The 27,083-nt window shown below is 37.7% G+C and overlaps 2 protein-coding genes across 2 annotated transcripts; one reads left to right on the top strand and one right to left on the bottom strand.

The window, feature by feature from the left end:
• Positions 1 to 1,508: 1,508 nt before the first annotated feature.
• On the bottom strand, positions 1,509 to 12,994 carry LOC112576639 (TLD domain-containing protein 1-like). The gene is made up of 8 exons (XM_025259246.1): positions 12,787 to 12,994; positions 11,694 to 11,924; positions 11,144 to 11,282; positions 10,716 to 10,861; positions 8,310 to 8,616; positions 7,210 to 7,328; positions 6,189 to 6,398; positions 1,509 to 5,687 (listed from the first exon to the last, which is right to left on the bottom strand). The coding sequence occupies exons 1-8, from the start codon at positions 12,919 to 12,921 to the stop codon at positions 5,532 to 5,534; spliced, it is 1,443 nt and encodes a 480-aa protein (XP_025115031.1). The 5' UTR covers positions 12,922 to 12,994; the 3' UTR covers positions 1,509 to 5,531.
• A 220-nt stretch (positions 12,995 to 13,214) lies between these two features.
• LOC112576629 (centrosomal protein of 76 kDa-like) lies at positions 13,215 to 26,821 on the top strand. The gene is made up of 12 exons (XM_025259231.1): positions 13,215 to 13,404; positions 14,883 to 15,108; positions 16,017 to 16,238; positions 17,261 to 17,446; positions 17,913 to 18,139; positions 18,565 to 18,756; positions 20,145 to 20,308; positions 20,768 to 20,888; positions 22,997 to 23,209; positions 23,360 to 23,447; positions 23,747 to 23,876; positions 24,695 to 26,821. Exons 1-12 carry the CDS (start codon positions 13,342 to 13,344, stop codon positions 24,831 to 24,833), a joined length of 1,971 nt encoding a protein of 656 aa, XP_025115016.1. The 5' UTR covers positions 13,215 to 13,341; the 3' UTR covers positions 24,834 to 26,821.
• The last annotated feature ends 262 nt before the right edge of the window (positions 26,822 to 27,083 follow it).

The following is a 27,083-nucleotide window of genomic DNA, read 5'->3' as shown; positions in this document are numbered from 1 at the left end:
CATTGTATAGTTTTAGTTAAGTCCTCGTTACTCCTCGAGGAGCATAGGGCTGCAACAACACCTCGCCAGTGGACCCGCTTTGGGGCAGCCCCCTTCTATATAAACATAATGGGTTGGAGGGGGCTTGTACTGACCTGGAAAAGAGAGATCATCAACTCAAAGTGTTTCATGGCATTTAAGCAAAGTGTAATTTAAAAAAAAGGAACCTTTTATATCTGTCACTTTAGCATAATGCCATTTCAAGTCAGTCCTTTGCTGATGATGCTTCGCCTCTCTCTGGATGGCAGACACCACTTTTCAGAATTTAGAATGGAATAGAGCAGATTGAAGAGAGGTTTATGAGACCTGTCGTGACTCCCCTGCTGATGTATGCAATTATCTTAAGTTCTCCCTGTCGATGTTGGTACAGCCCCAAGGCCACTTCCACACATCACAATGAAGGATGAAAGGCTGGGACTGGTCAGTATGCAGCTCCCTGTCATTCTCAAGTTTAGCACACAACACCTTACACAGAATGTGACCTTCACAAATTACGACCTCAGCTCCTCTTCTGGTTACTGTAGCAACGCAAGTAATTATGTGTACTGCTGTGTCAGCATTTGCATCTTTAGAACATGTTAGTCACTCAGATGTTGCAAAAGTCGCCTCATTTCAACAAAATGTTGAACCTCAGTGGACTTTTCTGCAGATGACAGTAGGATGGTTAGACTATATTTTGGCTAGGCTGTAATCAAATTATGCATGGAGAGGTCCAAAAATGTGAATAATCTCTACTTCTGAATTTGTGTGGACTTGCATTTTTATATGTTGAACCTTTACATCTAAGAAATTCCCTGCGTTTCATCCCTCCGAACAGAAATGTTGACATCGCCTTCACTCATTCTTGAATTTCCAATCGCCATTACTTTAATTATCTCGTTGCAGTCTTGAAAATTCTTCCTGGGTTTGTAATTTTTAGAAAATGCCTAAAGCCACAAAGTGCTGTTGGCAGAAATAGAGCATCATCTCAATTATATTGATGCTGCAGGCCTCAAGGAAGCAAGTCATCTTTGTTCATTAACAGCACTTTCACTCTTTTTATTTCCTGTCTGGGGAATGAAATGGAGAACATTTATCAGATATCCAGGTTCACACACAAAAGCTTTGAAATAGACTTTTGTTCTTTAAACTCTTGGACCTACATACCCAAGCAGTGTCACCAAGTTAATGCTGAGGCTAAAAGTGGATGTTTGTTCTTAGTGGAGAAGAGCAAGTTCTTTTGAAAAGCTGCCTCCAGCAAATGGGATAAGGGAGGAAATAAGAAATTGCAAGTGTTCTTAATTCTCTCTTTTCCAGTCTGAAGGTATTGAAATAAAAGTGCAAAAATCAAGAAAGATCAACAAAATAATATGGTGGAGTACATGAAAACCAGACAGGACTTCTAGTTATATACTGGGAACAGAAAAAAGACAATAATTTTATTTCTAATTAAAATAATTTGAAAATGCTGGTGTAAAATGAAACAAACATTTATAATCATACAGAATTTACTCTCTTCATATAATGAACTTACAATTTTTAAAATGTAAATGCAAATCTTCATATACAAATATTTAGTAACAAAGTAAATTTTGAAACAAACAGAACAAAATAAAAACTGAAGAACATAATGCGTTGAGCACAAGTGCAGCGCACAGACACAAACACAGGCATGTAGAAATGATCTAAATCTTGTGAACTCAAGCACCCAAAGACTTAACGCTCTATACTCTCCGTCATCACAGCCATTTATTTATTCACTGTCGCCTGTGCACCTCCTTTTTATGAGACGACATACTCTATCTACATCTGAGATGTACAATCATGCATTCCTTAAGTCAGTTGTGATGTTTCATTAATTCTTTAACAATTTTACAATCAGAAATTTCATCTTTGAGGTGTTTCTAAAACTTAGGAAAATTAACATTGCATCTGAGTCTGAATGAATCTGGCTGGCAGAAGCAAAAGCTATAAGGTCTATCCGATCAAAGCAAGCTTCTAAAGTAAATATCACAACGGAACCAAATCATATAGTCATATCACTCAGGCAGCAGATGTTACACTTGCATCCTCCAAGCCTGCGTTCCTGCACTATCAAGACTTTCGTGAAAGATAATGCTTTAAAGTCTGGAGGAGTGGGGAGGTGGAGGGGAATTAATGCTGAGCACCCAGCCAGTAACTAAGGCAATATCACTGCAAAGCAACCAATTCTGTAAACAGGAGCCATATGAAGAGAATGAACGACATCTCCAAGATCTAAACACTGTACAAGAGATCCTCACTGAGTGAAAACTACTCATCTGTTGCACCCTTGGACCACCTTAATGCCACGAAAAACAGCCTGAATCTTTGTATTGCACATACATCAAAAATGACTGACTCCTTTTTTAAGGGTGGGTGTGGGGATAAGGAATAGGACCAGTCAGCAGCTTACAAAAGCAGTCACATTTAGCTAATCCTGACTTAATGATATATTGTCAAGTCACAGAAAAAATTCTTGTCATGGCTTTCAAAGCAATAAATGAGCAAATATAAGTTTTGAATTTGTTGAAATGTTCATGAATAACAACATAAAAAAATTACATTATGTTCTCAGCTATGTTGATAATAAACTCAGTTATTTAAAGTTTAAATAAAAGTTAAACCCATGAAGTTTGACAAACTGGCCTGCTTTTCACAATTTTTCATTGAATTTATTGGTTAGAGATTAGCATGTCATGGGACTAAAAGAAGTCCTGAAACTAACCTTTGCAGAGGGCAAAAACTTAAGGAAAAAAAAAGGCATTGGTCAAGTACAAGAGCCTCCTGCTGCCACCTGTATATATGGCAGGAAAGTAATTTAGTTTTTCAGGTATATTACAGTCGCCTTGCTAAGGAAACTGAGTCAAACAGGTAATTTTGGATAAGAAAACTTGTTCATAGTGTGACATATACATGTGCAGATAAAATTTCAACAAACTTGTAAGGAGAATGCATTTTTCCAAACACATGGATGTACTGAGTTATTGCCACATGTGCAATCTGCAGAAACAGTTTCTCGACTTCCAGCAGCAGCAGCAGCAGTCTAAAGAGCCTAATCATCTCTGGTTATATTCCAGCAGCAAATATCTTCAGCTTCTGTCAGTGTCAGTCAGTAAGCGCCTATCATTTCCCATGTTTCCTCCACAGAGATAACACGGGAAAGCAAACCACTGAAAGCTATATATTAAAAAACTAATACTTTGAATAAAAATCAAATACAGCCCTTTCTTTTCCTACCCAGTAAATATGTCTACATAAATGAAAATACTACGTGCACAACAATATTCATCAGAACAACCACAATGGAATGTATGCCTTGACCTAGCCTCATCTCTATATTCACATCAAAAATTGCACAGGTAGGAGGTGCTGCAGCTACTTTAACATCTTTCTACCTACTTCATGTTTCAGTGATCAGCTATGTTATTCTGGGAATAGTGAGATAATACAAAAACAATGGCACTAATAAATAACAACAAAGAATAACATATAGCTGTTTATCTTCATGCACTCACAACCAACAGTTGACTTAACAAAAATGAGTTTTTTGGCTGCATTGCAATATCTCTTTCGCACTCTGAACGGACCAAGTATATCTTGATAATAAGCTGTAGTTTATTTGTTAAAGCTTTATCAGTGGCAACTTCTCTGAACTCTTCACTCATTATGCTCCTGCCAGAAAACTCATGTTTCCTTCTGTCGCTTTACATTCTGTTCATTCTATTACAATGAATAAAACATAAGATAATCACACATTTAATTACTGTTCACCCATTTCTATCCTTTCATATTTGCTGTTTACAGGCAACCATTTAAAAGTGTACTTAAAAATTCCTTTATTTTGGCCTGTAAGTCCTTACAGAATTCTTATGACCTTCAATTCAGAATGGTGACTTCACTGTGACCCTGTCCTGACCATGAGCATGCACAACACGTGTCTATAATTTGTATATGAATGGGCGCCTGGTTTAGAAGTGAGCATGTCTGTTATAAATGAATATTAGTGCATGACTTTTGGTGATTAAGTCTGTATATTATATAAAGCGCTCTGAGGAAATCAAGAAAGCATGATATATATATCCTTATTATTAACAATGATAAATGGGGAGTCTATAGCCTAGCGGACAGAGCAGCAGCACCTGAACCCAGAAGCACACATCCAGCCCGCTTTTTACCCGTGCGGTGCAGCACATTTCTCCTGGTTGACCCACTGTAGACTGGGTACCTGAGTCTGCGAAGGATTGGGCAAGATAAGGCAGTGAGAATGGGGAGATGGGCACCGCCCTCAGAAAAACTGGCCCCAAAACAAGTGGCTTTACTCTCCTTTGACACAACTACCTTTACCCTATCCAGTACTGATTTCACACCAGTATTAATTTTATTGATGCCCAACTGCTCGTTCACATAAAATGCTCGCTTATCAACTAAGTCTTTATGTCACAGCCCAAGCATTGCAACAGTTACCGCATCATCTGTTACCCTTAGTAATGCAGTGCACTTCCTTATTTTTTTATTTTTATGTGTACTTTGCAAAGTATGTAATTTTATGTAAACTTATTACTATACTAGTGTCTCAAAAGTACATTTAGTTTTCAATTGTAACGAAACAAATGCGGCAATTTAAATTTGAAATTCACAGTACAGAGCAATTTAAGGCCTTGGTGATCCGCTGTATTTTTTACTTTAGTAAATAAGGTCTGCAGTCCAAAATACTTTGAGAACCACTGCAGGCCATAGTTTTTTTCCTTCTCTACCTTTTATTCTTCGTGTTTTAATCTAAATTTTACATTGTCAGCACATTCTTCTTCTTTGTCCTGGTGTTGCCATACTCTTCACCATCAAAAATTTTGCATGCCCTGTATTGTTAATTAAGAACACAACCATGGGAACTGTCTCTACCTCTATCAACATTACCACAGAGGACTATGAATATCTCCATGGACTCCATGAAACCTTCACGCCCCTGGCCCAATCAGACTGAAATGGTTTATTATATTCTTGATTAAATGACTCAACCATTCTCCTGATCTGCGCAATATTATTTGCACAACAGAATGTGACCTTCAAAACTCATCGAGTTGAAGTATCCATAGCAAGGCCAAGGAAGACAGCACAAACAGCCTGAGAAATGACACTACTTTCATGTTTGCACAGATAACGCCTACTTCTAGGACTCCAACAAGCACCCACACATTCCACACATCTTATCCAGCACAGTGAGAGACTGAGCAAAAGAATGGCAATCCACCAAGTTGGTGAGATGCATCACAACGCATGGTGCATTGTCCACAGGACTGATTGCACTGCATGCCTAGTAGCACAAGTCGGCTACAATCTTTTGCTGTGGCAAGATATGTTCTGGAAAAATAAAAACACAATAAAAAATGCCAGGGAATTTTCAACATTTCCCAGTGAAGAGATTAATGCTATTTTGTTTCCTTAAACAAGATTAAGAAAAACTGTCTTTAGTGTTCAGTTAGAAAAGCACATGGTCAAAAAAGAGAGATCACTTTGCTGGCTTCTGGACCATCTTGTGTTGTGTCCTCTTCTCTGATTCCCTCACTGACCTGGGGTCTCCCCATCAGCTCAAGCATTGCTTTGGACTCGAGTTCTCTGTCCAAAACACTTTTACCTCTCATTTGCTTTTCCTGCCCAAGAAAAAAAAATTCGCCATAAAAAATGGCAGAAGGTAAATGGATTCTTCAAGTGACTTGCTTTAAGTTACTTGCCTTCTTTCACCTTTTTTCCTTCAAAAAAACTATCTTATAATTGAAGAAATGGTCTTTCTAAATGAATGTCCATTATGTTTGTCTCCATTTTAGTTGTTCAATGTAGATTTTCAAAACTACAAGGTCGGTAGGTTATTTAAATCTGATGATGTGCAAGCAACTAAAGCTATCATGGCAAAAGAAGGTAATAACATGTTAAAAGGCTGGAAAAGAAGACCCCAGGTTATACAATAACAACACTCTTAACAACGAAAGCTAACACAAGGAACAAGGAAAATATAAAAGTAATATGCAAATAAAAAAAAGTTGTCGCTGATCAAGACTACAATCAACTATGACAAAAATTCACAAGAGAAAACAAGAATAACTTCTCCTTTCAATAAGTTTCTATCAAGAAACAACAGATGGTGGCTATGTTACCTCTTCAGTCATGTCCTCATCTTCATCGTCCTCTTCCTTTTTCTTCACAGGACCCACCAGCCACACCTCCACAGTGTCTACTTGAAAGTCTGGCTTACTGGAAAGCTGAGGACTACCGTAGGTTGTGCAGCGTGGTTCTGCTTTGCTGCAGCCTTTATCAAAAGACTGGTCTATCCACAGGCCAAAGTAGTTCAGCTGACCACCCATTCCCTGTTTAGAAGCAGATTTTATTACAAAAGCATATTGCAGAAGGTTGAGAACTGCAAAGTATACAACACTGACCAGTCTGTCATTTTCTGAATCATCTGCATCGAGAACTATTAACCGCTAGATATTCTGGCCATTGTAGTGACATCATGACCAATCATATCACGACTTTGAAGGATCCTGAGGAGAAATTTTGCCAACAAGAGTTACTTTGCCTGTTCTGAGACAAGTCCCCTAACCCTAGTACTAGTATATTCATTGATTACTGTGCAACAATTATGGTGAAAAGAAGGCAGAGAAGAAGCAGGGCTACTAGCAGCTAATAATTAAGCATGACAATAGATACAGCAATAACATTATATAACAAAAAAGTCCCTTCTACATGCTTATCCTTCAACTCTTATAAGACTTTGATAACTGCATTAATAAAGTTTTTCATGTATCAATCTTGATCCTGAGAACAAATGCATATGCGCTTCAACAATTAAGCAAGACAGGCCAAACCTAGGAGATCCTTATTAAAAGTCCAAGATAGTATAATCTCAGAAATTAAAAAAAAATTTAACACTAATGCATTAAATGTTAAGGCAACCAAGTTCAAACAGCTGCAAGAAAACTTCAAGATATAAAATGCCACTGTACTTAAAGCTTATTACATTTTGTAAATAAACAATATATTGATATTTATTCCTTTAAAGCTTGAACACAAACCCCTAAGCATTTACATAAGCATGAATGCATGTCTACACAAAAATCAAAGCAATCTGAAGTAAAAGACGAACTCCAAGAAAGCCGAGTAGCAGTGAATACTGACCAGCCCATTGGGCAGCGTTTGCGTGTTGATATTGAGATACATAAAATTTTTGTTCAATCCTGTAGGTCTAAAGATGCCAAAATTGGGATGCAGCCTAAACAAGAAATTCTCGTCTGTACCTGCAAGAACATGCGAATACTCACTGTAATAAACAGACTTAAATCTGTAATTAAGCCAATGAACAAAGTTTACACAATTCAATATCTTTGAGAATGTTTGCTCTTTTACAAAGAACTATTGTGGATGACATGTAAAATATTGCTTTCACAACTCCAAGGAGTGATACAGGCATGGCCTTTTTTCCTTTTCATCAAAATAGTATGCACTTCAAAGTTTTAGTAATTTTCTGTCAGAAACATCTAGTGTTTAAATGGTAGCTTACAAGGACGTAGCTGCATTACATTTTCACACTAAATTCCATCACGAAAACTCGGGGAAAAAACTCAAGAGGCAAAAAGTTTAAAAAAGCTAAGGCTATCAAAAATTCTACTGTGAAATAAAATATTGTAATTCCATATATTACCGGGTTTCTTGTAAAAACAAATGGAAAAAAATGTGTAAGTAAATAGCTGCATTGAGAACCAAATTATCTTCAAAATATTAATTTAAAAAGATTTCTATATTAATAAGTTGTAAAAAGCTTTAAAAGTGATCTTAAAGATACAGTCTTTACACTCTTCTGCTGTCATGTAAAAGTTCAATAATATATGATGATGATTATTAATAAAATAGCGTAGGAAATTGTAAAAAACTATAATCCATATAGAATCCTCCAATATACTTCAACAGAAATATTATACACAAATTCTACACACTGAAATACTTTTTGGTTCATTATGCTTATTATATGGTATAAAATATTATAAATCACAGATAGTTTCACGTCCATTCAGAAAAGGCTAAAATTACTGAACACCACACCAGATAAACAGCCACATAGTCAACTGAAAGTGCAAAACAGTTTCACATACAGGTTATTAAACCTGAAAGCCTACAGATCAGATAATGTCATATTTGAATTCACAATCATGTCCAAATGACTGTCACAAAACAAGTCATAAATACAATAAATGTGCTTGGTTAAAAAAAAAAGTCCTTACCATAAAATTTAGGGTCAAGATTCCATGGTTGGCTAGCAAAACCACCAAATACAAAGCCATCTCGATCTTTAATAACCAGCAGAGTGAGTCCTTTGCCAAGCAGATGCTTCAGTAGCAAAGAAAAGCTACTGCCAAAATGGGAGCTGGAAAAAATAAGTCGCCACTCTCCTTGCAAGACTGAGGGAAGGCAGGCATTGAGAAAAAGCACAGAAGACAGATTTAAGATTGTGCTGACAGCAGACCAATTGGTGTCACGCACTTGCGGGATACGTGGGTAGAACTGGACAACTTCAGCTGCATGAGTTTCCTGAGTTCAACAGAAAATCACAATTAACACAGTTGTACCAACAAACATGCTTGCCTCCATATCAATGTACATACTACATACAAAAATTATTATACAAACATGAAAGGATTCAAAACCCTCCATCTTCCACCCTTCTCTCTTGCACACTCACACGTGCATGTACAGTCTTTTACATAGTCATTACAACATTTAAACGTGTATTTCTTATCAAATTTTATATGCTCAACACAAATATGATAATCAAAATGCAAAATTGGCTCTAGATTTTTTGTAATCTGCAATAATTATTGTGTACATGTGTACATCACAAAATGCATGCTAAATAGTAATTGACCTCTGGTTAATACTTGTAAACAACCAAGTCCTAGACTTAGATTTCTTTGCCTGCCTGTTGTACAGCTGTTTGAGAGCATCTCTGGAGAGCATTCAGCAGCAATCACCCAGCATGGTAGTAGACAATTTCTCCTGCTATCTATTTTCCATTGTTGATATACCTTGATAAAAACATTCACCATGTTCATCACTAACCAAACCTCAGTTGTCAGAAAAGAAATCCACATGGGAATGAAGGAAGTGGATGTTTAGAGACATATTGCAGCCAAGTGTCTGATACTGCATCAGCCTGTCTTCTACAAGTTCCTTGTAGTTTTCTGCCCTAATATTCCTGAAAAACATTGTCGACACTAGGCAAAAAGCATTCCCTGCTTGTTTCGCACCACCCTGCGGCAAGTTGATGAACCAGTCATCTTTGAAGAGTTCTTGAATCTGAGGACCCACAAAAACTCTCTCTTTAATCTTTGCCTCGCTGAGTTGAGGGAATTTTTCATGCAAGTATCAGAAAGCTGGCGAAGTCCAGTCCATGGATTTTACAAAGTTCTTCATCAATCTTCTTCTAGAAGATCCCACTGTTGGAGTCTTGAATGTAGCAATTCTGCCTTGTTCTAGGAAGTCCAAATCATAAACCAGGTTATTTAGTTCTTTCTGTGTTATTCTGTGTGAGGTTGATGATGCACCACAGTGAAAATCTGGTTCACTGCATGCTGACTGACCAGCAGAAGAACAGGTAGGCTCACCCTTGAAATCTGCTGAATCAAGAGAATATTCTGCTGGAGATTCTGGAATAGGAAGTCCCTCACCATGTGAAACTGGTCTTTGCTTCGTTATCCCACTGGAAAGAGGAGAACCAAGCTGAAGTAGCAGTCATTTGTGTGGTTGCTGGGCTCTCTCCACACCATGGGGACTGCAAATGGCATTGACGATCTTTTGCCATTCAACCACTGTGAAAGCTTGTGTGTCACATGTAGCACAGCATAAACGCAGGACCCAAGGCTTGTCTTGGTCGCCAATCTTGCATCCAAAGTAAAGATGATATGACTTCTTCACTTGAAAAATGATACTTTTCTTCTTGTTGGCAAATGTCCCTTCCTCACAAATACAGGAAAAATTGTCCACAGTATTAACACACTTTCCAGGCATTAGTATTGTGCATTGTAACTAAATGGATAAAATAATAACAGTTTTATGCAACAGTAGTTTAAACTGTATCCCACAAAGTCTGAAATATTTAAAATGCTTATCCTTTATGATTGGGCTACATATAGTACATTGATGATGTCAGCTTACTTTAGCAGGCACTTGGCAGCAGTACTATATTACATCAAAAAATGATGCAATAAACTCTGGATGCAATATTACATCATTCTAGGCTCATTTAGGATGTTGTTACAGTCCTACTGGATAAATTCACATGGTGAAACAGAAAATGAACTATATCAAATATCTTCAAATCAAGAGCCAATAACAATTTTTCATGTCATATTTGTGTTCAGCACACTAAGATACTACAGATTAGGACCTTTATAAGTCAGTAATAATATCAGTGTTGACCAGTGTTATATTTACAATAACAGACTACAATTTTTCCCAAGTGTTGAATATTTTACCTATATATTTGTGGACCGCATAAGTATTGTCTCCTTTGTTTTGCACTACACATTAACACCTAAAATGCCCATGCAGCCCAGCTCAAAATAACTGTCAAATCTAAGTGAAACTCCAAGTGCACCCCATTTGTGTACTTCAAAGGGCAATGTGCTCACATCTAATGGGAAGCAACTTCGAAATATTCCTGTAAAGAGTTGCTGGAAAATGGAACTTTTGTTCAACCATGCCTCTATGTCCTCCACTGAAAATGTCTGTTGCATGGGGACCGAAACTTGATGAAATCCCTTGTCTTTGGGATCCCCTGGACGATACATTCAAAGGAAAATATGCATTAGAATGGTAAATATCTGTACAAACATATGTTGCCCCCCCCACACACACACACAAACTCAAAAAAAGAGCCTTAAATCAGCTGTGAGTTGACCCTATGTAAACCATATTTAAATACAAAGAAGAAAAGTAATCAAGAGAAAGATTAATTCATTTAAAAATGCTGCTAAAAATGTAAGTCTCTCAATCACTTGCTTTTTCTCTCACTCATATTTATGCACGTAGAAACTCATGCACAAGTTTGCATACACACCAGCATAAAAGATGTCTTCAATCATGTACAATGCCAAACCCCTACAATTGTCATTGGAGTGAGAAAGCATCCAGCTTTGGAACTCTCGACAATGTGCAGCAAGAATCTTCTCATAGCTATGCACCATGCTACATACAAACTGCAGCAGACAGAAGAAATGAAAACACAAATACACGTACACACAATGATACAAAGTCATGTCTCTCATTTCACATCACTCATTATACATAGAAAGTCGATTTTTCCCTCAACCTTACTCTTAATCAAGCTGTAGGGTATATAATTATGCCTAACTTATGCTAGTAAATTTATGCTAAATAGAGAATTTTTTTAACATATTTTACTACTAGAAATGTGTTTTTTGAACATGTAAGTTATTTTAGTTTCTGCACAAGTCCTATACCTATAAAAGACCCCAAGGCCAACGTGCTTTGAAACAAAAAAATATGGACTGATGCATTCTTAAAATATAGTTTTAAAAGTCAGATCGAGTTTTCGGCCAGTCAAAAACCCAAGATATTTCACAGGCCTCAAATTTTTGCTAACTTACTTCTAACAGGCTTTCAGAAGAAATTTGAGGTTGACTAGGTGAACACAGAGCACAGAACATGTGTGCCTGCTCTTGTACACCTCCCTTCAGGATGAAGGCTAACTGGTTTACAAATTGATGATGGTCAACTTCTCCTTCTGCATGGCCACTTCGCTGATGATGTTTACCACTCAGGAAGAAGTCAAAGAGGCGATCAGCAACAATGAGGTCTAAGGCACTATGACTGAAATGCTAAGACACATGAATTATTACCGCATCATTAGTTACCAACTGGACTCCCATTACGAAACTTGCCTTAAAAAAAAATTATAAGGAAAATAAGTCAATTCCAATGTTATTTACTAAGTGGAATTTGTATTCTACAAAGAGTAAGTTCTGTTTATGTTTCCTGTCAATACTATGATGTGACATTAATTCTGGTATGAATGAAAGCATTTTAAAGAATCCAGCACAACATAAAAGCAAGATATAGAAATGTCTCAAAAGGCACCCACTTCACAAAACCTTAACATTCTCTAACAAATATTTAATAATTGCAGTTTTAACATTATCGTTCCAAGAACAATGAAACACTTAGCTACTCTGTGCTTGCATTAAATAAGCTAGGTCAAATATAAAATTTACGTGGCTCTTTACTACAAGCAAGGAATTTTGTCTTGTTTACTGAATTCTCATGTCGACAATCAAATGGTTTCACTGAAATGCTTGAAAGAGCATATATATATAAAATATCGTCGAGGTATCAAATAAAAATGTAGTCGTCTGAGTCCTGACATAAAGATCAAACTTTACTCAGTAGGTATAACAAATTTTGTTTTGGTAAAGACACGAAATACTGTAACCCGAGTCAAAACAAAATCTAAATGTTTAGATTTTCGATTTATACTATTATCAATTGTCGCTTACAAGTCTTTTAGCTATGTGGTCTGTCGGCTATGGAGCTTAATGCTTTATAAACAGTTTATAATAACTGCCTATTATTATATGCACCTCAATCGCTATATAGTAAAGTGTGACAATTTGTCAGTAACTTCTCCGAAATATTTTGCTACCTAAGCTATCAACTTTCAACTTTCTAGTATCAAAGTCGTACCCTGAACTCTTCGCGGGTAAAATATTTTTTCCCGTGAGAAATTCTGTAAAATAACTGAATAACCAGCGGCTTTTCTTCTTCAGGAAAGTGTAACGTAGCCTTATGATCGGATCCTTTGCTTTCTGAACCTCCCATTGTGCGAACTTGTGAAATGTTTACATAGTCTGTTGAAGGCAATAATCGGATTAAGCTAACAAGTTTTTGGAATGAGTTTTAAAGAAACAGAAACTTTCTAAAGATTTAGATAATTTCCGGATAGCTGTAGATATAAGAAAAAGTATCAAAATGTTTTCAAATGTCTCAAAATTTGTTACTGCATAGCTACTTTTGTTTATAACACGAGGAAGTAACAAAGCATTTGACAGAACATAGCCTTTGTTGAATAAGTTTTCTATTTTGAGCATGTTTTCATTACGAACTATTTAAGAACAGTCACTTCCGGTGTGCGCAGGCATCTCCCCGGGATGATTGGAAACAGCGTCTGGAACGTTACTGGGATACAGAAACGGGTTTTTCAATCGGCTTTTTATATACTTTGAATCGAAGTCTCTCAGAATGGCTTTACCTCCGGAGAAAGTTGCCGAACTGAAGCAGATAATTCATACACAGTTAGCCCAGGTAACGTTAGTATTAGCGAGTTGTATTTACTGCGGCGCCATGTTCCAGTGCGTGAATGAACATGAGCTGCTAAGAGTGTTTATCGTCACGCTGACAGAAGCTGCTTGCATACCTTCTCTCTCTTTCTCTGAAAGATGTAGAAAACGTATTTCATACTTTTAACAACGTTTCGTTTGAGTTTAGACCACCACCCGTGAACTGGTCAAGTTGCCACCGCTCCGGCTAATGACAGAGCGGTCCGGTGGCGCAACGGTTAGCGCCTGTCACCAATACAGCTGCCCAGAGTTCATTTCTCGTCTCGGGCATGCTGTTCTTTCTCTGCACGTGGCATCTGTTTACAGGGCTGGCTGCTTGCCGTAATATAGCCTTAGCTGCTGACACGGCGTAAAACAACAATTTCCCCCCCCCTCCGGCTAATGACAGGACAGGCCGGATGGTCAAGGCGGGGCCATAAATCTGACCAGTGACACGGGACCCGCTGGTCTGAACACAAGGCAACGGGGTAGAATAGTTTTAGTACCAGGGAACTTCCCTGAATCGGTCCAAGATCAGAGGGTGACCAGGGACGCCCCACAGGTAGAAAGAGGCGATTGAGCCTCGGACTAGGAGAGAATCACCACTTTCCGAGTTTGCATGCTGGCGATATCGAGGAGATGTAAGGAAGTTGTTTGCTGGACTTAGTGAATGTATAGTGTATTGGAAGTCTACTCCATCACGAGTTAGACTTAGATTATTGATGTAAGTAAAGAAGTGATTTGTGAACATTGGATTTTGAACTGTGAATAGTGGATTATGAACCTCGAATATTGGATTACCAACTGTGAACATTTATGAGGCGAGCGACATCGAGGAGAGATAAATTTTAAGATTATGTTTGGAGCTAAATGTAAACCATTTCTACATATATGTACTGTTTTATTTTATTCTTTTATTTCATAGATATATATGTATATACAGTGATCTATTTTACTGATTTTGGTGAATGGACACAAGTGAGTGTTGTAATTAGGTGTGGTCGAATACTTGTCAAAAGAGTTATCCATTGCACGACAGAGCATTCAACCGTTACAGCTGGCCAGCCTGCTGAACCCTTACAACTGCCAGCACACATCAACCTTTACTAAAGACATAATTTTAGTTGTCATAAGCGTATTTTATTTTTGCTGTTGTTACTGACTTAAGAGTCTTCAAAGTGACATGATCCTGTGACATAAATGTGGGTGGTTATATTGTAGTACTAAAAGATTATTCACTGGATAGGTATAATGTGCATTTTCTGTTAAGATATTTTGTTTGTAAGGAAAGTAGAGGGTCTACATAAGAATGTGTGCAGACAAATTAAAAAGAACAATAAATGAGATCATCAATAGATTGTCATTGAATACTTCACCACTGATCGCAACACGGGTATATTTTTTATTGCTTTTCACTTTGACAAATTTATTGTCAGTTTTTTTTTTTGTTGTTTAATTTGACAGATGGACATCGAGGCACACATCCGTGGAGTTATGGATGAGATCATGGCAGGGCAGGAACCTATGGATCGTGTGAGTGAGAAAGACATGATTGAGAAATTACGCAAAAGAGGCATCGTTGACGATATAATGAACAATCTCCAGTTTTGTGGTACTGTGCCAGGAGAAAAACCTGCAGTGAGATTTACTGATCTTGAAAATGATATTTCACATGGTTTGGTAAAGAAAGGTAAACTCTTTTATGATTATATTTTTTAATGGAGTTGCAGAAAGTTATACATTTTTTAAATTTAAAAAGGCTATAACTGATATTATTGAATGGTATTTTAGACTATAATTTCACTTATCTTGCTTTTGATCCAGTAAAAGGACTTTTTCTGTATGTTTACCCATCGATTCTGGTGATTTCATCATCGAACACTAAAACAGTTTCTTTTTTCAGTATTAAAGACTTGAATAAAGTAAATCTGCAAAATTTTGGAAATGTTTCTAAAATTAAGGATATGTATTCTGGAAAATTGAAATTCCTCAAACAGTCAGATGATGGTATGATAAAAAGAAGGTGATATGAAAACAGGTGATGCTAATGCTTGCTTAGTCAGCTTCTGTTGTTTGCTTCCTCAGTTTGTAGAAATATAACTTATTTTATGGCATAATTTACCACATTTGGTTACAAAACATTTTATTCCAAAAAAGGGTAAAAAAATAACAGACTTATAAACTAGTTTCCAGTTGTTGAAGTCAGTGCACATCTGTCGTGTTTTATGAGAATTTACCTCAGTGCAAACAGTAGTCTAGTGGTTAGCGTCCTTTGCTGCAGAGCAAAAGGTTATTGTTTTGGGGCCTGCTAGGACCTATGCTTGAAAAAACTCTTTTATACCCAGCAGCTGCTGAAATGAGTTCCTGATTTTTTCAGGGAAAGGGGATGGCTGGTCTTTGCTACAACATACCATTCCCTAGGCACAGTCAACCACATTCATTGTTATCATGCAATTTTCTTTGGCTTCTGGTTATTGAAAGTTGTGAGATCAAACATCCATATTAGAACAAATAGAAGTCTTTTAATTTCTAAGTGCTAGCTCATTTGTTATTAGGGAACTCTTTACCAGTTAAGAGAGTTTTACATTTATGTTTCAGCAAATATTGATCCATCCCGTCGCTATTTGTATTTCCAAATACATGGAGGCAAAGCTTTTATGGACCAGCTGATGGAGGAAGATGCAGGTCAGATGTCTACATCCTCTTTCACACTTCATTTGCACTTTCGTGGTCAGAGATTCAAGTCACGACCAGTGCCATGTGCCTGTGAACCAGCATTCAGTGAGGGCTTTCTACTAGAACTGCATAAAGATGGGGCAGGTGAAGACAGAATATATGAATTTTAATGAGCAAGGGACCTGCACAGTTATTGGTGTTTGATAACAAGTAATTAGCACAGCTATGTTTGTGTAACAAAAGGGGAGGAGAAGGGCATGTTGGTATGTACATGTATGGATTTGCATGTAAGTGTAGATTTGCAGTATTATTACAAATCTCCTTGCTATATGATTCTTGAAAAACAACATAATATACTTTGCTTTCTGTATCATTAGTCATTGACATGTTCTTTGAAAAGGTTCACAAGTATATGTGATGTGTTCTTCATCCCTTGACAGATACTGTTTTAGCATCTGTAGAACTATGCAGTATTGGCACTCCTTTGAAAACCGCCATGAGCTGGTTGTCTCCTCCTTTTTCTACCATTTCTTTCTCCCTCTCCTTTTTTTCATGTAGTTTACAAACTTTGCTACTGTCTTTGTTTCTTTCGCTGCTCTTTTGTTCATGGAGCTTGCTTATATCAGGGGTGAGGAATGTCCATTCTGCCAAGGCAACCGCAGATTTCACTCAGTCTTTAAGTTTTTTTTCATAAATATATATTAAGTGAATAATAATACTAATAAAGTAAATTTTGAGGGACAAGCAAGGAAAATTCATTATGGGATAGGACACATATGAGTACATGACAGGACAGACACATATGCTTCTTGACTGCCTGTGGTCTGTATGGAGGATTTTGGAGAATTATGTGGGGAAACTACATCTTTACTTAATAGAGCAAGCTAATTTTAAGTAGATAATTTTGTATGGCCTGCGAAGGATGTTGTAAATATGAAAATAGCCCTTGGAGGAAAAAAGGTCCCACACCTCTACACTATATAATTGATTATTATTATTTTCTTGTCCTCTTTTTTATTCTAGTCTTCCACATACTTACCTGCTGTTGGTTATGATAATCTTTTTAGGAGATGCTCCACATAGTGAGAAGCTTGTCACAAACTTTTTGCAGAAAGTGGCCTACGTTATCTGGTGTTGGTCATGACTTTTTTTTTTTCTTTAAACAGGAGATGCAGGAAAGATGGCAGATATGGGATCCATGCTGTCCCTGTGTGACCCAATACACATTGTTTTAATTAAAACATTACCAATGGGAGATGCTTCTATTGTAACGTCCAACTTTTTTGAATGGCGCTCTCTCCTTGCAGCCAAGAATGGTCGCATGGTTGTATCTATAGAACTTAAGGGAACAGGTAAGCTGTTCTTTTGGTGGTGTTGAACACAGTAATAATGCTCAAAGCAGTCACTGTTCACATTTACATGTAAACATTCCTGAATGCCACGAAGATTATGCCAGAAACACCAAATGCATCAATGCATCTAAAACAACCATGTAGTAAAATATAACACAAATATGGATTTGATCCAGTTGAGGTAGGTGAGGGTACTTGTAGGACAGATGGAAGCAACAAAAAATAACTAGGGTAACTGGCACCTGATGTGCTCCTCGCCTCCCTCCTTTAGATAGAACCATTCTCTCCCAAAATAAGATAGAAATTCAGCCTTTAATACTGCATCTGGAGTCATACCATTCTTCTTTCACCATAAGCATTTTTTCAGATTATATTTGTCGGTTTTTGTTTTGTTTTTCTTGTATTTGCTTTTTATGAAGTGTGCTACTTAAGTGCTTTCTCTAATCAAGAGTTGATATCATTCCAGGCCCAGAAAGCAAAGTGCCTATAGGGATTCTCGATGCAGAATTGGAACTGTTTCCAAAAGTCAAACAGGTGTTGGAAGAAGGTGTTGTCCGAACACAGCTGAATCTTGAGCGCAGCCAGCAGGCAGAGCTAAATCGTCGCTTTCTCGAGTATGCCAAACACTGGTGGCGAGAATTCCTCAATATCAAACCAGCTCATTCTGATCGTCTCATCAAGATCTTTTCTCTTGTAAGTTACCTGTGAAAGTAATGATTACTCACTTTAGATAGAATTTTTAGCATGATTTTGTTTAGATATTGAATTGCTGTTTGGGTGTTCAAAAACAAATGCACATAAATAATTATTCTGGAGATTGAAGGGGGACATTAAACTTGAATGTGTTGATTCCAGTGTATCTTACCCTAAATATTAGGAGACACATTTTTTTAACTTGTGGCTGCTGCATCTAGGCCTCCATATTTACATGTCCTGCGCTGTAATATGGCCTTGGCTGCTGGCACAGTGTGAAAACAAACAATTGCATGTCCTGCATATTTTTTCACATAATCTTGGGCTTTTTTAAAAAAGTTTTTAATGCGTTGCTTGTATGTTGCGGATGTTGATAGTGAAATGATTGCCTTGTTCACTTTTTCGGCAATGGTTTTTATCTGTAGGATGAAAACAGCAACTACAGACCTGTGTGCTCCTACATAACACCTTTACGTGCTGGCCGATTGCTGGACTCTCCCAGACAAGCTATGCGTTTTGTGTCACTCCTTCGCTATGAAAAGCAGCAAGCATTAGGTGGAGGTGATAAGTTGGAACAGTGGTCTAGTTTACATGCTTTCCTGGCCAGAAATAAAGGGGTGAGTTATCCATCCTGTTGCTTGCTTCTTATTTCATATCTAGAACCATGCCATCATTATGAAAAGGTCACTGGGGAGTAAAGTGTTAGAGTTCTTATAGTTTGGTCAGCTTTTGTGAAGGCAGGTCCCATCTCCCTCATTGCCTTACCTTCTGGACTCACACCACAGCTAGTTTAAAAGGGGAAGCAATGCTGCATCATACTGGATTTGAATCATTCATTTTGTGCTTCTCTGAGTTCAGGCATTGTTGCATAAGGCTATCTTCATTTCAGCAAGGATAATTCATATTGGGGTTTTTTCCTCCTTCATTCAGCTGCCAAATATTGGTTTTTAAAATTTTGCTCAGTTTCCAAGACTTTCCACGCAATACTCTTTCTCCATTATATAAAAAAAAAGTTTAATCATATCCTGTGGTGTTTAAATGATGTTTCCATATAGACAGCAGAAAATAAAGCAGTGAGAAGGTGCGAGTGATGTCCCTTTGCCTAACTGGCTAGAGGTTGACTGCTCTCCCTCAATTTCATATTTGCCCATTGATCTGTGTGAAGTTTTGGGTCTAATTTTCATCACTACATCTGTTACGATATTTGCTATATTTCTATATGGATTTCTGTGTCTGCGCCACTTTTTGTCTTTTCCTGGGCCATTTCATTTCTACTGTCACATATCTGCACCATCTTGCTATTAGATTTTAGATCTCAGCCGTAATGCTGTGCGCTACAAGTGCACAAATTAAATTGAAAGATTTTGGCTGGACTGTACGAAGAATAATCAAATCTGACAAAGCACTTGGAAAAATAGAAATATGTGACACAGATATAGTAGCTTTTGCTTTGTGGTTATCACATCTCACATGCCAAAGATCAGACTGGCTACATTGCCTGCTTCTTCACACAGTAAAAAAAAAAAATGTTCTGTCACCTTGTTATGGAAACAGAGAAATTACATTGGGCTTTTTAAAAAATCTTGAATGTGTACATCCTTTGGCTGTTTCGTTGTTGCATCATTAAGCTGCACTTGGGTTTTACATTAAATAATCTTTGAAAAGCAGTTGGGAATTGGCATTAGCTGAGGACACTGAATAGTGTGAAGCTTTTAGTTTTTCCTGTAGAATTGCATTTATACTGTACAAGATACTATAATAAAAAAACTGAATGTAAGCATGTTGATTGTATCAACATGATACATGTGTATTTTAAACACCTTTCTTTTTTTAAAATGCAGTTTCCATAGAGATAAGCTTTAGTCAAGTGTTGTCTTAATGAATACTGTAATAGTATAGCTGTTTGATACATCCTATGTTGTAGTTTGTTCAGTGAGAACCTATCAGTCAACCAGGTTGATTTTGGCCAATTTTTGTAGTTACGATGTCTTTTTCACTCTTACAGGATTGTGAGGACCATGCCACTCTGTTATGCAGTCTCCTTCTTGGTTTTGGGCTGGATGCTTACGTCTGCTTTGGTACCAAGATTAAGGGTGCTGTTCATGCCTGGGTGATGACTATCAGTGCAGATGGGCTCGTGACATTTTGGGAAAGTCTCAATGGACACAGGTTGGTATTATACCCATAGTGTTATTTGTGTCTTTCGAATAGTTCAGCAACCTGCAGGCTCTGCCGTGACTGCCCAGCCTTTCTGTTTGATGTTTTTGATGCAGTGTTGTTATATCATGCTTGAGTGCAGCATAATCTTTTTGCCTTTTATTTTTGGCTGTTGTGTTTTTGCATAATTGTTGATGTTTGGTCTGTGTGTGAAGGTGTGCTTTGAGCATTTTGAATCTATTTAGATGTTATTTTTATTGGTGTAAAGCACATTGAATCTGCTTGACAGCAGAGAAATGGGCAATGTAAATGTACCTTATTATTATTATTGCAGGTTCCAGTCACATCTTTTAGAATTGTGCGTCCCGTATAGCATAAGCTCAAAGGTTTTGTATGTACATGTACATATGTGCATGTGGTTGTACATGTGTGAGTGTGTGGATATGTAACATGCAGTTTGTGTCTTTATAGATTTGTTCACGAGCCTATCAACCCAATGGCTCCACCAATGGACAAGCGGGAGAGACCAAGCCATCCATATAAAACTATTGGCTGTGTTTTCAATCATCAGAGCTTCTATGCTAATTGTCAGGTAGGAAGACTGTAAAATCATCCTGAAAATGTTTATTTCAATATATCAGACAGTCAGTCTTTGTCATCAGAAATTTGAGTTGCGTGTTGATAAATAGACTCTTAGGTGTTTTGCTTCCTTTCTTTGCATGTGCATCCATTAGGTTTAAACTTAGATTCACTAGCATTTCTGCTGAGAACTTAAAGGGAAATGGTAAGTTAAGATTAAGTGATAGATTCTGATATTCTGATGAGGCTGATCATGAAGGTTCTTATTTTTTAAATTTGGAGATTGTGCCGTAGAATTTCAAGCTAGTTTTAGTTTAGTCTTTGCTACTCCTTGAGGAGCATAGGGCTGCAACAACACCTTGCCAGTGGACCCCTTCAGTTGGGCCCATGTGGTTCCGTCATCCTTTGCCTCACTTTCATCTGTTCTTTTCCAAGTCTGCTTTGGTCTCCCTATTCTCCTCTTCCCCTGAGGATTCCAGTCAAGTGCCTGCCTGGCAATGTTGTCAGCTGGTTTGTGCAGGGTGTTTCCAATCCAGCCCCACTTATGCTTCTTAATGTCTTGACTAGTGACTAGAATTACCCTTGATAGGACTTTATTGGGGATGGACAACAGCATGATCCCCTACCAGTTGTTGCACTGGGAGCGGTCTCCTTTCTTCGGTAACTTGACCAGGTGGCCTAGCTTCCAGTCTGTTAGTACTAACTCTTGTTCCCAGATCTTGTGTAGGAGGGGATGTAAAATTGTTGTTTCTGGGTCTGCCTTTAATGCTTCTGGGGGTATGCCATCCAGGCCTGCTGCTTTGCCACTTTTCATAGCCTTGATGATTTCTGTCTTAGTGGGCGGGCTGGTGTTGACATGAAGTTGTTCTGTTGCTGGTGATATGTCAGGTAAAGATGGTGAATGAGCTTGGTTCAGAATCTCTTTGAAGTGCTCCATCCAGCGGTCTCTTTGTCCTGCATCGCTTGTTATGGTCTTTCCATCTTTGTCTTTCACTGGCTTGTTTGGGTTAACGCTCCTACCTGACGGAGTTTGTGTTATTTTGTATAGTCTTCAAGCTAGAGCATGGTGATAACAAACTGACCAAATTAGAGACTAGTGGTGTGACAGGATAATGTTACAAACAGTAACATACTTTCATTGTAGTTTCTGCATGCTTCCATAAGGCAATTGTGAACGAAGTTTCCAGGCAAACAATCTCAGTGTGTGAGGAATAGGATTCCATTGCAAAACTTTAAGAACCTTCTTCTTGACACTTGCACTAGACAGTCAAATTTTCACAGATCCTTGCAAATAAATGTACCCTGCACACACCATGCTTTTTGCAAGATAGGAATTTAGTGGTTTTCACATCTCCTGTGCTAGGATGCAGCATCTTTCCCATGAACTCGGTTTTTCCATATGCTGCAAGTATTCCATGCTTCTCAAAGATTGCAGGCTGTAAATCAAGGTTGGATGGCCATTCAGCAAAACTGCTAACATTATTGCAATTTGTTGTCAAATGGGTCTGCTGCAGAGCTGCCAACACTACTCCAGCAGTACTCAACACTCTTCTTGTCCCATTGGTCTGCCTGTGCGATGCATTAGTCTGTTGGGCTATATTTTTTTTTAACAAAAGAGAACACATAGTGACCTTCATCACTCACCTGTGTTTTAGACACAATTGTATGAAATGATTTATCACATAAAATTTTGATCATACGTGATTCAGAACATCAGCATCGATCAAAGCCCAGCTTAACATTTCCCTTTAATTTTAAGCATAAGCTATACATTAGATTTCATTACAGACTGACAGCTTTTATTAAGTAGGCCATGGCAAAAGCATAATCATATTTATTGAAGTTGTTCTGAACCTTCCCTGTTCATGATGCCGACTCAAGTGTCATTTCTCTGCTGTCGTTTTTATTTACATACACCTGAATCCATCTTTTTACCTTCCTCATGATCCATAGTATGGCTTATTAAAATTAGCCTCTTGAGTCATATTTTTAATTGGAATGTTATATGATCTTGCAGAATGACTTACTGTCCTGTACACTTCTGTTATCCAGGATATGCAGGACAAGTGGTGACATAATTATACCTTTTTCTGTGTGTTCTAAAAATTACTGTTTCCACAGCCAAGTGACAGGGTGGAGGAATGCCGCTTTGATCTGCAGAATGGATCTTTGTGGAAGAGCATGGCCAGTGAGCTGCTAGTATCAGTGTGTGGGCCTGGCTGCAACCCACTGTGGCCCTCTCCCCCGCCGTTATGTGGATCATCCATTGATCCTCCAGTGGTGAGCAATGACCTTGAAGTGCAGTTGCGCAAACTGGTGGCCCAGCATCGACAGGTACGTTTTATTATAGCAGTTTGACCAATATTTTTTAAAGAATTGTTCCCACTTAACAATTGACAAAATGAATCCTCTAACAAGTCTTTTCATAAATTGAAGAGCCACCAGAACTGGGAACTATCTTGTAAGGTCTTGCTTTGTTTAAAGGACCAGGGGCTGACAACGCTGTGGGATGACCAGCTGAGCTACATTTTGACTCCTGCCTTAGCAGCATATGAGACAGAAAGGGTCACAGGTGTGTGCAGTGTTAGATTTCGGTTATTTTTTCAAATATTCAAATAATTTAAATCAAAGTAAAATTTGAACAGTTGTACAGCTATTTAGTTAAAGCCTGTGCAAGGGATACAACTTTAATGCAAAATCAGTAAATTGAAAGGTGAATTTGAAAAAAGGTAATATTTCAGTAACAAGAAGAAAAAGAATACCACCTTCATCTGGGACTCAGAGGATTCTATGTGTCCAAAGTAGTAGCATGTCTCTTCTGCATCTAGGAACTGTTGTTTCAATATCCCTAATGAGATTACAACTTTGCAGGTGTCACTGCTGGTAATGAGGAATTCCAGGATGCAGTACGGCAGGCTGTGCCAGAAGGACACACTTTTAAGGGCTATCCCATTCAGTTCACACACAGAAATGCCCGCAAGATTTTTGTCACTTGCCTTAAGTGAGTATGAGTTTTACCCCTCCACTTTTACCATCATCTTCTGGGGCTGTGTTTATGAAGTGAGGGTAAACTCTTGCCCTGGGGTAATATGGGAACTCTAGAACAGACATCTTATTTTCAAACTTATAAAGCAGGGCCCAGACCTCACAGATATTGTTTTACCCCTGTAGCTGTAGTTATAAAGTGGTTGGAAATGTGTTCTAGGGTAAAGAAACATGAAGCAATAGAGTTCACAGGGTCTGGGCATTGCTTTATAACTTTGGAAATTATACTTTTCACGGAGTTTCCCATTTTGAAATGAGGAAGTGACTTACTTTTGCTTCATAACTATGGCCCCCAGTGAGAAAAATAGTATCTTCTCATTACTGTCCGAGTATGATAAAGCCAAGCACCAAACAACAGAGGTTAACAGATGCATTATTTATATGGCTATGCTCTTGTTGATGCAACACTTCCTAGTCAGATGCAGAAATTTTGATACAAAATTCATACATCTTTGATCAACAGACTAAGTATCCATTTCAATCTCATGTCACATGAAAGCATAATGTCACAAAGTGATAAAACATCATCCATCATTAAAAACACATAAATGTGTAAAACCTACAAACTACATTTTCTGAGAAAATTTGTTTAAATGCTTTAAGGCAGGAATAGCCAGTGTTTCATATACAAAATCTAAGGTTAATACTTAATCAGATTGCTGGTCTCTCATATGTAAATGACAATAATTCATTTTTTTTAATGAGGCAAAGATGTTCTTCTTTAAAACCATCTTGTGAAATTGTCACTGAATAAAGGAGTTATTATCTATTCAGGGCACCTGTGTGTGAAGAAATCATCAACTGTAGAGGAGACCAGATCCGGCTGGCAGTTCGTGTGCGCATTTTTCCATATCCGGAATCAGCTTGCGCAACGTGGATCATGTTTGCTTGCAAGTACAAGTCAGTTCTGTGAACATATCCACGTTCATCCACCTGACTTCATTCAAATGGCAACTATTCTCGGTGAACTGTTCAACCTGTTGTGAAATAACCACAATTTGATTTCCTGAATTGTTTCTTTCAACCTTGCCATATTTTTTCCCATGAAGACCTATCCCTGAATGGGACTTTTATTTTGTTGGTGAGTTCTATGCTAGAACATGGGCATGAAAACAAGACTTACAAGGAAACTACTGGTAAACTGAGTGTATAGTCTTGTGTGAAACTAACACTTTGGCTGCTAGAACCTGATTTGGCCTTGACTAATGCAGAGACCTTATCTGCAGCTTTTGCTAGCAGCCTGGAGGTGATTCAGCAAATTTTGTGGGATTATCTATTTCACTTGTGATATAAACCAAACTGGCTGGCAATCAGTATTACAACAATGTAACCACGGTTGAGGACCATGGGTTATTTTTAGTTAGTTTTTATTAAAGACTGGTAGCATATGCTGTGAACCACCAAAGGAAGACAAGGAGTTTATGTGGTTTACTCTAGCACTTCTGTTTGTGCAGTTTCGTACTGTGAATGTTTGTAACAAATTGTGGGCTCAAATAAAGTCTACCATGATCTCTTTTTGTGATGTTGCATGCTTTAGATGTGTTACTGTGCACTTAGCTGCTGTGGTAATCAGGTTGTGTATTGGTCTATTTTCATACAAATGTGTTGATGATGCGATTTAACAAACTGCTTCAGGACAAATGCTGTCACCCAACCTGTTGGCTTTATGTGGAGTGTGCAAGGTGGGAACTTTATTAATGTTCCAGTACAATGAATCAGGCATTTTGCATGGAATGAAAGCAGTTTTTCTACCTGTATGTCAGGGAAGTGGGGAGTAGAAATATTTTGCTAGTCAGACTGCATTGCCAGTTCGTATTTGAATATAGATAAGGATGTGATCAGTTTGTTTTCAGAGATATATATAGTTCGAGATTTATGTTTGTTACGTTTTAGTTTCAGTCGGCATTATTCCTCATTTTTTCTGTAAATTTTTTAAATTTGAGAGACCTTTTCAGTTTTGTTTTTTTCTAGCTGATTATATCATGTATGATTTTCTGATGACTGATGCAGAAAATGTACTGACCACAGTGATTTTCATTTACAGTGATAAAAGGAATGTTAATTTTTGGAAAGAATGCCTGAATTGTTGCATTATGATCAGAGCTGTGGCTACTTGGTGCTTACTATTTCAGGTTTAGGAGAAGCTGTTATTTTGTTGTGCAGATTTGATGTATATAGGCATTTGCTGTAATGTAGTTATACCATAAAATACCTCCTTGTGATGTGGACATATACATGAATATAGGCTTTGGCTGAATGGGAAAGTGAACATCTGCCATTGACAAGACAAACATTATTTTTAACTTGTTCCATAACAAGACCACCTTTTTTGACCTGTGGAACTTTCTGACAGCTGGTGAAATTTGTGCTGAACTGTCCTGTGAACACTGGATAAATGCCATAACCATGGAACCTGCTTCTTGGGCTGCCTACTCCTGTGTAGCTTTATTCATTCTTTGACATGAACTTGTAAAAGTATAAAAACGTAAAAAAAGGTTAAGGCAGTTTTTATACTTTATTAATGTGTTGAATTGGTGTTTTTTTTACACAAATTAAGCTAAGTATGTCTGAGGGCAGTGTTTGTATGCCACTTAATAAATGGCACTGCATGTAGCTTTCTACACTATATTACTGAAGAGAAATATCTTTGAACCTTTGAAAAATCTACCTAAGCTAATTATTCCCTGCTATACATCAAACCTGGACAACTGTCTTGTGGACGTAGTGCTTTCTGTAAACTGTGCTCAGTGTGATTCCCACAACCCTATGTCTCCAGTCTTTTCAAGAAAATGTGTTTTGCTGGATATGCATTTTTTGTTTTATATACAGTGCAAATCTTGCTGTTTATCTTGATATTTTTGCATTAAAAAGAAAAACCTGAATGATATGCTCAGTTGTCTTTTGCAATCTTGCAAACAAAGGTAATCCTATAAATCTGTGAAAGTCTGAGTGCAAGATTTATTCATTTCTTTAATCCCCAGACAGCAACATCAAGTGTATTTGCAAATACACATAATAACTCCGCATGTGTTTATGCAGCACTCTTGATATGAACAAAACAATAAATTGTATTCCTATTGTCTCATTCTAATACTGGGGGCTGAATCTGGAAAGACAGATCTCCCAATATCCTGATTTACCACCAGACTAATATGTTTTGTCA

The sequence above is a fragment of the Pomacea canaliculata genome, linkage group LG12 (assembly GCF_003073045.1).
Source record: "Pomacea canaliculata isolate SZHN2017 linkage group LG12, ASM307304v1, whole genome shotgun sequence".
In the NCBI taxonomy this organism is placed as follows: domain Eukaryota; kingdom Metazoa; phylum Mollusca; class Gastropoda; order Architaenioglossa; family Ampullariidae; genus Pomacea; species Pomacea canaliculata.
The sequence above is the reverse complement of the archived record's forward strand: the minus strand, read 5'-3'. Positions and strand labels throughout refer to the sequence as shown.

What these genes read in the sequence shown, in the direction of transcription:
- LOC112576639 (XM_025259246.1), bottom strand. Translation starts at nt 12,921, where the DNA reads ATGGGAGGTTCAGAAAGCAAAGGATCCGATCATAAGGCTACGTTACAC. An exon ending in TGAAGACATCTTTTATGCTG is followed by an intron (nt 10,862 to 11,143) that starts GTGTGTATGCAA and finishes TGTATCGTCCAG; the next exon opens with GGGATCCCAAAGACAAGGGA. An exon ending in AAACGCTGCCCAATGGGCTG is followed by an intron (nt 6,399 to 7,209) that starts GTCAGTATTCAC and finishes GCTTCTAAACAG; the next exon opens with GGAATGGGTGGTCAGCTGAA.
- LOC112576629 (XM_025259231.1), top strand. Translation starts at nt 13,342, where the DNA reads ATGGCTTTACCTCCGGAGAAAGTTGCCGAACTGAAGCAGATAATTCAT. An exon ending in TCATCAAGATCTTTTCTCTT is followed by an intron (nt 18,140 to 18,564) that starts GTAAGTTACCTG and finishes TTTTATCTGTAG; the next exon opens with GATGAAAACAGCAACTACAG. An exon ending in GCTTCTATGCTAATTGTCAG is followed by an intron (nt 20,889 to 22,996) that starts GTAGGAAGACTG and finishes CTGTTTCCACAG; the next exon opens with CCAAGTGACAGGGTGGAGGA.